This window comes from Theobroma cacao, unplaced genomic scaffold (assembly GCF_000208745.1).
Source record: "Theobroma cacao cultivar B97-61/B2 unplaced genomic scaffold, Criollo_cocoa_genome_V2, whole genome shotgun sequence".
Classification (NCBI taxonomy): Eukaryota; Viridiplantae; Streptophyta; class Magnoliopsida; order Malvales; family Malvaceae; genus Theobroma; species Theobroma cacao.
Genome location: NW_017234914.1, coordinates 1 through 13,481, shown reverse-complemented (window position 1 = coordinate 13,481; position 13,481 = coordinate 1). Strand labels below are relative to the sequence as shown.

General features: G+C 33.1%; 2 protein-coding genes across 2 annotated transcripts; one reads left to right on the top strand and one right to left on the bottom strand.

Annotated features, from left to right (window-relative positions):
- The first annotated feature begins 3,211 nt into the window (after positions 1-3,211).
- LOC18603793 (signal peptidase complex catalytic subunit SEC11A) lies at positions 3,212-8,388 on the top strand. The gene is made up of 8 exons (XM_018129895.1): positions 3,212-3,397; positions 4,024-4,136; positions 5,126-5,197; positions 5,322-5,357; positions 6,549-6,594; positions 6,693-6,780; positions 7,441-7,498; positions 7,880-8,388. The coding sequence occupies exons 1-8, from the start codon at positions 3,319-3,321 to the stop codon at positions 7,928-7,930; spliced, it is 543 nt and encodes a 180-aa protein (XP_017985384.1). The 5' UTR covers positions 3,212-3,318; the 3' UTR covers positions 7,931-8,388.
- Positions 8,389-9,946: 1,558 nt separating this feature from the next.
- On the bottom strand, positions 9,947-11,975 carry LOC18603809 (pentatricopeptide repeat-containing protein At1g80150, mitochondrial). The gene is given in 3 exon segments (XM_018129894.1): positions 9,947-10,187; positions 10,190-11,678; positions 11,818-11,975. Coding segments are annotated over 2 exon segments (1,257 nt in total). The 5' UTR covers positions 11,390-11,678; positions 11,818-11,975; the 3' UTR covers positions 9,947-10,130.
- Between the last annotated feature and the right edge of the window lie 1,506 nt (positions 11,976-13,481).

The following is a 13,481-nucleotide window of genomic DNA, read 5'->3' as shown; positions in this document are numbered from 1 at the left end:
CCTTACATTACCTGATATGTTTTCTTTGTTAAGCTATTGTCATATTCTGTCTTTCAGTTCGTAATTGTCAACTATAGTCAATTACAGAGGAAGGCATAGCCGACTATTAAAGGGAGAAAGTGAAAATGGAGAGCTCTCGAGTAGAGGATCAACTATAAGACTTATATAGTTGACTATTGAAGCTTAAACTCAAGATTTTGAAAGCCATAGTCGACTAAAAGTTGTTCATACTCGACTACATATGACCGTTACACACAAACTTCAAAAGATAAATGGCTAGTTCCTTATTAGAATCATCTTTAACAGCTCCAAAGTTTTTCTAAGCATAAATAAGACTTCTCCAAGACATATTTGAGGTTCGAAGAATGGAGAAAAACATTAAATACTCTAATATCAAATCCTATGAAGAAAAAGAAAAGAAAGAAGCAAAACCAAGCTAGAACAAGCAATACACATTCTTCACTTAACTTTTAAGCTATCTTGAGCTCCAAATTCCTTATACCTTTATTCTTATTCTTTATATACATCTTTGTACTCAACCTACTCTCTCTATATTGTAGTTAGCAAAATTCACATTTTAAAGGTACTCTTGCTATTCATTATAAACACTTTTGTAAAGGTTTTAACTTAATATTGAAAAGTTAGTGTGAGTTGTGCATGCTCTCATGAAACGATAATTGTGGGTTGTGTTTGAGCCTGGTAAAAAACGATAGTAAGAGTTGTGGTTGAACTTAGAAAAAGTCATTGTGAGGGTTTTGCTTGATCTCGTTAAAAACCATTTTCCATAATGAATATAAAACTCCTTAGCTTGCTAAAAGAGAGAATGTTGGCATTTGAGAAAGCTGAACATTTATAAATTGTTTGTCTTTATTTAATTTTTTTATCTCCTCAGTATGTGCATTTCTTGTTGAAGAGAATCTTAAGAGATAGTTTCGTATTTTGTTTTCATTGGTTAACACTTGAAAAATGTTTTAAGATTCCAAAAGTGATTTTTAGTTTATCTTCAATTATGTAGAGTTGCTTAAAATTGGCATACTCATCAATGTTTTCAAAAAATTTCCTTGTACTCTTTTGAAAAATGGTTTTTTAGTCTAGGATCGACTATTGAACCATTATAGTCGACTATGAATTGTTCAAGAAGCTTCGAAGAAGAGTTTTTCAAAAGAATCATGGGCAGAGTCAACTATAGTCTTCTCTAGACTTGGCAATTTTGAACACGACACGTTAACACGACATGAGAAGACACGGGTTAAATAGGTTTTGGGTTTAGTTTTAACGTGTTTCGTGTCTAATCGTGTCTAATACGTTAAGACACGAAAATTTTCATGTCTTAACGTGTCAAACACGACAAACACGTTTAAACACGTTTACTTAATCATGTTATCGTGTTTAATCGTATTATCATGTTTAAACGTGTATACGTGACACATTTATTAACCTATTAAAAATTAATAGTTAAAAACTATTTTAACCTTATATGAATAATTTTAAATAATTATTTTAATAAGTTTTTTTAATTTTATAAAGGGTATAATGTAATTATACATGTTCAATTCTAATTTTTAACTTTTGGTGATTATTTGATGTTATTATTATTTTTGTTTTGTTATAATCATTTTTATAATTATAGATTTTAAATTTAAATAATAAAATTATATTTAATTATAAATATTTTTATTTAATCGTGTTAAACGTGTTAATCGTGTTAAATGTGTTTTTAATCGTGTCATGTTGTATGTTGACACGTTTAATAAACGTGTTAATCGTGTCGTGTCGTGTTACACGTGTATTAATCGTATACGTGGACATGTTTTAAATTTAAGACACGAATATTAAACATGTCGTGTTCGTATTTAGCCTTAACGTGTTTTGTGTCTAATCGTGTCTGACACGTTAACACGAATTGCCAAGTCTAATCTTCTCATAGTTGATTATAACACTCTGTTTCAAGTTTTTTAAATTTATAAAGTTCAATTCATCCCCTTTTTAGACATTCTTGTCGTTTATTCATTAAGCTAATGTTTTCTAACACTTTATAACGTGGTCCATTTGTCTGTGGTAAGACATTCTAAAAGAAGATGCTTTGAAGAATTAACTTAGGTTGGTCTTTTCCTCAACAAAGATTTTATAACAATTCCTAACAACAGTGCATTGTGATTGTACATGAAATCTAGGACATGCAAGTGCCATCAAATCCCTAAATCCTTGCCTTTCCACAAATCTAAAAGGTAATCCATCTTGAATGATCATAAAAAATAAAAGTTTATTTGAATTTTTTTAAATAATTTAAAATTTTTTTAAAACATTATATCAATACTATATTTATATAATATAAAATTGATTATTCGATCGATTTGATTGAGATTTTTTAAGATTGAAATTTAACTAAATAAATTTAATAGATCAAGTCATTAATTGAGTAATAACCAAAAATCGAATGTCCAAACCATTCAAATAGAACTCTATTTGATTTGGTTGGTTTATTCGATTCAAGTACAACTTGCATAGTCCTACTAGTTTGTTTTATTATCCAAGGTCAACTCAATATTCAACAAGAAAAAAAAGTGAGAAAAAACCTACTCCTATATTTGTTTATTTATTATCGAACAAAAAAAGTGAAAAATTACAATAATAAAGACAAAAACATTTTATATTTTAATTAGTACCTGTGAAATAAAAATACTAGAACTTTATATTTTTAACCCTTAAGAAAAAGTGATATTTTTAATGTAAAAATTATTGATTTAGAGTTCTGAAAATAAAAGAAAGAAAATGAATGTAAGAAATTATTAGTTTTTAAAATAAGTATCAAAGATAAATGGTACTTTAACAAGTGAAATTCTTTTACACTATTCTTATTTATAATATATTAATCATAAATATTTTTTTTAAACCAACAAGTCTATGAAATTCAATGAGCTAGAGAAATAATTTTTCATGTTTAAGAAGTAAAATATACACTAATCACTGAAAATTATCTCCGCTATTAAAAAAAACTGAAAATTATCATCTTATATGTACTTTGCTGATAATAAAGTTATCCTAATAACTTTTTTATTCTTAAATTTTTCTTAACTTAGTTCAATAATATTGTGTTTACAAAATATATAAAACAAAAGCGTTTCTCCAAATTACTATTTCTTTTTATTTTGCTATTTCAGGGAAAGGCCAAAAAAAAAAAAAGACATGCTAACTAGGTAAGTTAAGTGGTGGAATTGGGTTATAGGGGTAGGGGCTTTCCGCTTTCTAATTTGTATCTAACTGCAAAGAAGGAAGAAGAAAAGCGAGCGGAGGGACAGACAAACGGGAAGAGAGAAAATGGGTTGGATCGGAGACACCGTAGACTCCATCAAATCAATCCAGATCCGCCAGCTCCTCACCCAGGCCGTCAGTCTTGGTAAGTTTTTATAAGGCTTCTCTAGTATATGTTGCCGGGAATGGCACAAATCCCTTTCCTTTTCAGTCTAACTTTGTTTATTTTGAAATGACACAAACTTTTAATTTTTTGGGAAACCCAAGCCAAATTGTGTTACCCTTTTAAGAATTGAAAAACATTGTTTGATATTTCTTTCAGATAGATCCGGACTTTAGTGGGTCATTGGAGTTGTCTATTAATTTACTGGAAGTTGACTCTTCTTGACTTTCAATCTTAAGACAAGAAAAAAAAAACTTTTTTTCTTCCTTTTAACTCATTTTGATTCCAAATGTTTTGAATTTGGGTGGAGATTAAGAACTGGAGATCAAGGTATTGACAATACGTTCAGATTTTGAGACAAGCATAGCTATCTTTTAATTCGTTTATTTTGATCAAAGCTGAAATAAACTCTGTATAAGTGTATCACCTATCTATGCATGTCTTTTGAGTTCCTTTGATCTTTCGTGGAAACTTTAAATTGCAAGCTTGTTGTAGTATGATGTTAGGGCATGTGTGGGATTCTCAAATCAACAAATTTGATTTGAAAGGTTGTCATTATTTATTCCACGTGTGGAAATTTGATGATACATAAAGCCTATCTGTTTCAGGTATGATTGTTACATCAGCCCTCATAATATGGAAGGCGTTGATGTGCATCACTGGTAGTGAATCTCCTGTTGTCGTTGTCCTATCTGGAAGTATGGAACCTGGCTTCAAGAGGGTAAGTCAACTTAAGAGGTGAATGCTTAAATGATTTTGTTGTGTCTTGCCATCTTAAGTGTAACCTAATCCCATTCACCATTGTGCACTACTTTGCTTCTGCAAGCAAATGCGATCTGAATGGTCCTCCAGAATATTTGAGAATATATATAGGAAGCCTCTTTTCTGCCCCTGTCTCGAAACAGGCCACATAATTTTAAACTGTGATTGATGTCCTATTCTTCCATGTGCTAGGATTTTTTTTTTTCTTTTAAAGCTCTGTTGTTCTTCTTGCCACTTTTGAAGTTATGCTACTGAGAGTTTGCACTCGTAATATTTTTCTTTATGGACCACTCATTCGGAAGGAAACATGTCCTTTAGATTAGCATCTCTGGTGTTCCACTTCAAAGTTGCTATCTTCACATTTGGAGAAGTTCAGATTATACTCAGTTATTTAAGAAAGAAACATATAGAAGTTTGAGAATGAAATTTTATGGCTTTGAATTTCTAACTTTACAAACAGAGGATAGAGAGATTGCCGACTCTGGCATCTTACATCTTACAACTGTACTTATTTTTTTTCTAGAACATATTCTGAACTGTGTATGTTATGTAACTTAAAGCTTTAAGTAGAAACATGCATTGCTTCTGTTTACTTAGAGCTATTTTCCTTGAAACCAATATGAGCTTTTGGCTTTTTTGTATGCTGCCATTCCCATGGTAATGTCTGTCCATTCCCTGCTTTTATCTGACATAAAATTAGGGCAAAGTAAAGCGATCTTATTTCTTGGATGATGGAAACTGCAGTCTGCTAGTTAGTTTTAGCAATCTGCCCAGTAATCATGTCGTTTTAATTTAATGTGTGACTTGCTTTGGATGTGTAATAAGATCACAATGAAAGTTATTTTGTTAGACACTTCCATGAACCTACTTGACATGTTTGATTATTGTTGTTCATTTGGATTATGTGTGTAGATGTTGCTAAATTAATGAGGATTATATCATATGCAGGGGGATATTTTGTTCTTGCACATGAGTAAAGATCCTATCCGTGCAGGGGAGATTGTTGTTTTTAATGTTGATGTAAGTGCCTTTTGTTTTTAATTTTATTTGGTTCACTTATGTTTTGTATTTTTTATTGTTGATGGGCTTGTTTTTGCCCCCGTGCTCTTTTGCTGATTCATTTCTCAAACTGTGAATTTCTCAGGGCCGTGAAATTCCAATTGTCCATCGTGTAATTAAGGTAAACATTTGAATTTACTTTCCCACATGTTTTCTTGATCTTGAACTAAGATGTATGTATTACAACTAAAAGAAGTGATGTTCGATTTCGAAGCATTGCTGTTACCATCTCATCTCTGTATTCATGCATCTTAGCAACCACAATTTTCACTTTCCATTGAATAGGAGCACCAAATCAATTGATTTAATTTTCTAATTTGGTGTCCCTTTCCCTGCCTTGCATGTTTATTAAACATATTTTTCCATGTAAGATTCAATGGGTGAGGAACATATATTTGCTCAAGCAAATGGTACATGATTGACCAATTGATTAGTAATAGATGCTGGATGACTGATTTTTGTTGATGACAATATGGCCTGAGGTAATGACTTAGGAAGCTATTTTTCATTGGTAATACATAAAAGGACAGGACAACAAGTAAGCATTGACAACCAAACTTCTATCTGCTTTCTAGTTTCAGCTGTTAATTAATGTCCAAATTGTCAGGAGGGCTGTGTTAGAAAAATAATAATAATTTGAGATCACATATTCTTTATGCAAGTGTAAATTGCAGCAAATGTAATTCAACTCTGAAAAAATGATGATTTCTTGGATGATGATATTAATCATATTGCATCAGCTCATGCCAATCTGAACTCATTGTGTTTGTTGTTGTACTGTTATTTGTTTGTTTTGTATCTTTCTCTGTTTCTTTGTTTATTTATCTGGGATTCATATCTTTTTGAAAATTTTGTGAGCTTTATTAATTGTTTTCTTGTTTCCCTCATGGAATTGTATGATTTTTCCAACTTTGTCAGTTATGATCATTAACATGCAATTGCTCCTAAATTTACATTTCTATTTTGTAGAATTATGTTCTGTCAAAATTATCATGGTTTGAAATTTTTCTTGCAATTATAGCCTGCCACACCTGTGTAGTAAAGCATTACTTAGGGTCAATGCTTCCTTGTGGATCTTCACATTGGAACTAGCTGTTGGACATAATGACCTTTCTTGACTCTTATGACCTAGTTGTTTCTTGGGACTTTAGTTTTCTTCAAACTGTTTTATGCCTGACAAAGTTTCTTTGCTATCTTTCTTTTTTTGTTAATTATATAAGGAGACAAGAGGAACCCTATTGTGTTAATTTGAGATTTATCAATGAACATGGTTTTGGCATCTGTTGAATCTTGATATTTGATGTTATTGTAGGTCCATGAAAGGGAAGATACTGGAGAAGTTGATGTCCTCACCAAAGGTGACAGCTTCTTTGAATAACAATTAAAATTTGTTAGGAATTGTCACAATTGCATTGTTTGGTATTTTAATGTTTTTCCTTTAACTGAGCATTTTCAGGAGACAACAATTATGGGGATGACAGGCTATTATATGCTCAAGGTCAGCTCTGGCTTCAACGGCACCATATCATGGGCAGAGCTGTGGGGTAAAGCCTTTAGCGGTCAACCTTTTTTTTTTTGGTGTACAAAAAAGTTGTTTAACAAAAATTATTGGTTATTCGTTTTGGTCATCTTCAAATATCATGGCATGTCTAAGAATTTCACACGCACATGCTTGTCTGGACACAGGGCATTTTGGGACATATATATTGTGTGAATTACTGTTACTTTCTTTTGAAATTTGATTCAGTAGTATTTCTAAGTACAGTACCACGCTCTAAATTGCATACTGGAAAGTCAATTTCTTAGTGTTAGGTGAGGAATGTGGATTCTAGAGGAGAATTTGTCCTCCTTAGAGAACTGGCTTTCTTTTGGTGGTGAGGTAAAAATTGGGGTGGGAGTTGATTTCTCTTTAGTGTTTGGATTGGAAAGCATGTTAGCAGCCAGTGATGTCAGTCCATGAAAATGATGTGTTATACTCTGGGAAAGACTTGAACCAAGTTTCAGATATTAGTATGTGTCACATCCTTAATGTTTTTGGCATTGTACCTTTATGTAGTTTTTTAGGAGTCACAGATATGACCTTTGCAAGCATGAGATTTGGGTTTGAACAGCTCAGTTAAATAATCTATACATGTTTCAAGCAAAGGGGTGTTGTACCATTTTGTTGAAAAAAAGAAGTTTCTAATTGCTTACTTTAATTGCAGGTTCTTGCCTTATGTTGGCTGGGTGACCATAATCATGACTGAAAAGCCAATTATCAAGGTTTGTTTTCTATATGATGTGGTTTGCTTGAACTAGAAAGCCAATATCCTATCGTGCTGAAGAACATTATTTGATTCATAATTTTCGGGGTTACTTTTGGGGATTCCCCCTTTTCTGTTCTGCTCTTTGCATCACTGTTGCATCAAAAACCAAAAACAGTTCCCCTTTCATTCAAATCACCTTAATCTCACGTTTATTTGTATCAGAAATTAGGGTGGAGGGTGGCCTAGTTTAATAACCACTGTTTATGGTTTTGGAACACTTTACAACGATTCCAAGATTACGGGCAGTTAGAAGTTCCATAATATGTGGGGACATTAATGATAGTCTTGTAGAGTATTTTTTCTTCGTAACGACTTCCTTTCGGTTCTTTCATTGCAGTATATTCTAATCGGAGCGTTGGGGTTGCTTGTTATAACATCTAAGGACTGACGGCTGAAGCAAATTCAAGGCTTGGCGAAACTCCAAGGGCGTCCTGCTGTAATTGCCAGCTGCTTCTACCCTCTCCTTTGTATTGGTCATGCCACACTGTATACTGGGAACAGAATACTTTGGTTGTGATTTGATAACTTAAAGCCAGAAATGATGATATAGTGAAGCAGGCTTGAGCAACTTTGGTGTTACTTTCTATTTATATGGGACTTTTTGCTACCCTCCCAAGTTTCTGACTGATCTTAAGTACAAACTTGGGAACTGAAAAAGGTGGTACAAACTTGGGAGACTGAAAAGTAATCCATGAAATGGAACACGGAAGTAATTGGTGAAAACTGAAAATACTCAGCCCAAGTGAAATGTCCTGTATCTCAAATTTTAGTGGATTGCCTCTAGATCATGCATGTATCTAACTTTGATTTAATTCTTAATTTAAATGTTTCCGTTTATTAAAATCATTCCCTAGTGGCAGTTTGAGATAATAAAATAATGTAGCTACCTAGGGAACTTGAAAGTCTTTTGTACTTAACTTGTGGCAACATAATCTTTAACATTAGAGTTATATTTTATAAAAATTTATTAGTAGAGTCAAGTATATATATATTTTTGATGCCTAAAGAAACTATTAATTTATATATTAAATAAAATTTATTTGTTTTTTTAATTTTTATTATCTTATAAATTTTAATTTACCACATTGGTTCTAATTCAATATTGATTTAAAATATTATTTAATTGAGATTATTAATTAATTGAGCATTAATTTATAAAAATTTTATTATATATGGGTAAAGGAGATATTAGACTTGAGCCACGATGCACTTTTTTTAACCAAAAAAAAAAGAAGAAAAACCTTATTATAAATCGATCTGTTATTTACACAAAAAGTTCATTATTACTATTCAATCGAAATCTATAACTTGATGAATTTCGCCTTCAAGCTTACAAGAATGCCAAATTGTATAAGGAGAAAACAAAACAAGGGCATGATAGGAAGATAGTAGAATGAAGCTTTGAACCCGATCAATTTGTGTTACTTTATAATTCTTGTTTAAAATTATTTTTGGGGAAATTAAAATCAAGGTAGTCAGGGTCTTTTGTTGTATTAAAAGTTTTTCTGCATGATGCTGTGGAGGTGATGGATAGCAAGACAAATGAAACATTCAAAATTAATGGGCAATGTCTGAAACATTATTTTGGAGGGAATGTTGATCCTCAACGCTCAATTATTCATCTTGCCAACTCTCAATGAGCTTTCGAAAAGTTTGACTGAAGACTTTAAAGCAAGTGCTACTTGAGGCAACCCAAGTCTCTAATCTCTCTCTCATTTTCCTTTTGCACTTATGGTAGTCTTTGTTAAATTTAGTTAATTGCTGTGTCCTTTTCAAGTGCATGAAGTTTATAATTCACATTCGCACTAATTTTAAGTATGTTAATTTTCAGTTTTGCTATGTTATGTTAGCTCTTAAGTGTTTTCTTACTATTTTCTATTGATTGATTGATTTTCTCAATATTTGATTTATTTTGCAGGTGGAAGTAGGAACGTCCAGAAGTTTCAGCGCCGCAGCTCTACCCCTCTAGCGCTGCAGCGCTCTAAAGGAGCTACAAGCTCCCAAAAACAGAAGTCTCAGTGCCGCAACGCCAAGGCTTCAGCGCCGCAGCACTGGGAAGGAACCAATTCCAGCAGCTGCAGCGCTGCGGCACTCATTGCCCAGCGTTGCAGCGCTGGAAAGCCCCCTTTCCCCGCAGAGACAATGCCGCAGCGCTGACTCCCCAGTGCTGCAGCGTTACAAAGCTTCCATTCCAGCAGGGATAACGCTGCAGTGCTGATAATAATTCATGTTTATGGAATGTTTAACACCTAAGGCATGCTTCATAGAGAGGAAAATGAAATTGCAAAACAGTTAACAAACATCTTTTATGTACAGAAGAAAATAAAAATTGCAACTATAAGAGCTCCACATGCAAAGAAGTGAGAACAATACAAATCATGAGAGGGAGTAGTTGCATGACAACTTACAAGAATAAAGATTTCTGCTATATATTAGATTTTCATTCATCACGGACTTATTGAGACGGTTCCACAAATTAATTGAACAAAAATGGGATCAGCCTTTGCCTTGATATTAATCATAAAAATCTATATCCAACTAGTTTTTGGAACTATAACTGAATGGAGTAAAACAAAAACTAGCTTCTTTTAAACAGTATTTTTACATTGATCAAACCGGTCCCTTCTCAATCCATCATCTTGATTTAAGTCCTCGACAATACGGATTGCAAAGTATCCAATTGAGTTGAAGAAAAAGGAGGTACTCGACTCCTAACCAATTTCATTATCATCTTAGCCTTACCCAGTTGGCCATTTTTTATAAGACCTTCAAGCAGTGAACGAATTGTATCCACATTCAAAAACCAATTCTTTCTCATACAGTCTTTACACATTGTATAGGCCAAATTGTAGTCCCCTCCCTTACAAAGATAATGAATCATTGTCTGGTAAATCTTAATATTAGGCCTATACTCCCTGCAAAATTCTAGAGAAGAATAAACCCTTTTAGCCATTTCAAGATAACCAGCCAAGCAGAACCCCTTAATTACCAAATTGTATGTAACCTCATCAGGGACAATCCCGATTTTCCGCATCAAACGCATCAAATCATTAGCTTGCCATGCCCGTCTCCTATTAACCAAATACTGAATCCTGACATTAAAAGTTGTAAGATTAGGTTTGCACCCCTTATACACCATAAGATTCCACAACCCATTGCCAATCTCCCATCGATTTTTTTGATAGAAAGTTGATATTAGTGTTGTATAGGTAATGACATCTGGCCTAATTCCCAGTTTTTCCATCTCTACCATAACCAAATAAGCTCTTTCTAAGAAGTCCATTTCACAAAATGCCTTGACAACTATATTGACAGAATAAGTATCCAATTCAACATTGAATTTCTGTGGAACATCACTAAGAAATGCCTCAATAGCTCTTATATCATGAGTTTGAATCAAAACCTTAAGTGCAGCATTGAAAGACTTAACAGTTCTCTCACATCCATACAAATGCATATCATAAAAAGTATTAAGCGCATGCTTTATCATCCCAGCCTTTCCATACAACATTATAATCCTCATAATGAAGCCTTCTCGCCTGCCTTGTGGAAGAGTTTTCTGGTGCTCAAGCAAATGCTCAATGTAATCAAAGTGGCGAGCCCCAGCTAATCGAGAAACTGTATCTTCAAATGCAAACCTATTCTCAATGACAACTTTATTGTGGGCATTAGCCTTGAATAAAATGAATAGCTTATCAGGGTCTCTCTCAGCTTTAAGTTTGGAGAGGGCACTTTCTTGTAAAGGTATTTTACTTGGAAGTTGCTTCGATACAACTGCAAAAGTATCAGTGGTTGATGCAATGGAAGCAGCATGACAAAATCTGCGAATTGCTTGCAGAGATAACATCTTCTAATCTGCGAATTGCTTGCAGAGATAACATGTTCTGTTATCTTCTCAGACCGAAGCCTATGCCCATATGATATACAACACCAATGTATCAAAAATCTTGTTCACCCATTTAACAAAATAGAGAATCCCAGACACATGAAACTGTACAAAGAACACCAACTCATACAGAACTTTCACAAAATAGAATCATAGCCAGATATCAAAATCCTTACTTCAAAGCACCATCATCAACAAATCCTCCAAAACGCAATACCCAGACCTTGACAAGAAAACCCAATGCACCATCCTGGATAAAATGAAGAACCCAGAAACAAGAACACAAAAAACACAGATTTAGAGGCGCAAAGTATATTTAAAAATTCAAACAAATATGGGGCGATTTGTAATATTCAGAAGAAAAGAGCACGACAGAAAGATAAGTTTACCGAGGAAATTAGAAGAGAAGGGATTTGAAAAAGAGGTCATCGTTGCTCTCTGCTGGGTATGGTGGTGCTGGTTGTTGTAGGCTTTGTGGGGAGGGGAGGGTTTGGGGTTTAGGTTTGCGTTTTGGTTAGGGAATTTTTTGTTTTACACCTGGAGGCTATGAGCGAATTGGTTAAAGGATCTGAACCCAACCCATTACCTTGTATAAACATGGGCCTGGAAAAATGCTAATTGAGATAGCAAACATAAAACCACAGTAATTAAAAAAGATTTCTTTTATTTTTTTATTTTTTCCTGTTGGACGAAACTGCTTAGTTTTATTTGTTTATATTTAATTACACTTTTGCATCTGATTTAATTCTTTTTATAAATTAGAATCAAAGAGGCAAATATATATCTAATAGAAAATAAAAGTGGAATTTCAAATTTCCAATAATATAAACTGCTTTTTCATCACTTTTAATGGGGTGCTCATGAAGTTTTGTGTTATTTTTCATCCTTTTGGCCTTTGAGAGCGTGAGATTTGTTGGTTAATGTGTGAGAATATATATTACAATCAATTTCATGAATTTATTCACAAATAAGAATCAAAAGCACAAAACAACACAGAGCAGAACATCAAAAAAAATCATTCACAAATATCAGAGGTATTAAGTCTCCTCTCACAATTCTGCAAAATCAAATCCCAAAACAAACTATTATGCAAAACGCATGTCTAAATTAAATCTTCTTCAAATGCCAAAGACTAGGTACTACCCCTAATCCCATCACTAAACCATTCAATTGTTAATTTTGTTCTTCGTACATTATTTTCTCAAAAAAGAAAATTACAATTTTCAATTTTTAACTATTTGCTTACATTTTTCAATTTTACATTTTCAAAAAAAATTACAAACAGGCGATAGTTATATCTATTCACACGTTTCAAATTGCCACAAGTATGCACCAAAAGTGCTTCAAAAATTACTGAAAGGGTAGAACAAAGAAGGATCTGACTGATGTACTCCCTTTTCTTGGCAAGTTGCGAGCCCATTTCACGGTGGATCATATCACGATCCGACAAGGGCGGCTTATTCTTAAAAGCCAAGATTCTCGTTCGGTTCATATTCAGGGATTAGGGTTACAGGTTCTGATAAGCTTCACTAGAAGCATAACGGATATAATTAGGTTTCTCTCTCCTTTTTCTCCCTTCAGTGAGCATGTAATGTGCATAGTCAAAGTCCATAGTAAACCGTATTTGGTCTGAACCTATCAAACTTTTCAATTAAAGATATAGAAATTTAATAAAAAACCAAAAAAAAAAAACCAAAGAATTTAAACGAATTCTTTACTTACATCGTGTTGGGGGGTTTTTTCTTGGAAGAAGAAGCTCTTGAAATGCCATTTGTGGTACAAGAATAAACCCAACAAAAACAAAACAAAAGGGGGAAAAGTACAAAGAAAAAGGATTCAAAATTCAGACTAAAACCTCAGGTGGAGAGAGATTTTTCTGGGAGCTTCAGAGCAAGAGTTAGCAAAAATTGGGAAATTGGGAACTATCTTCCAGCGAAAATTACAAATAAGGACTATCTTCGGAAAAAATTACAAATAAGGACTATTTTTAACATAATTAATGAATAATATATATATATATATATATATATATATATATATATATATATATATA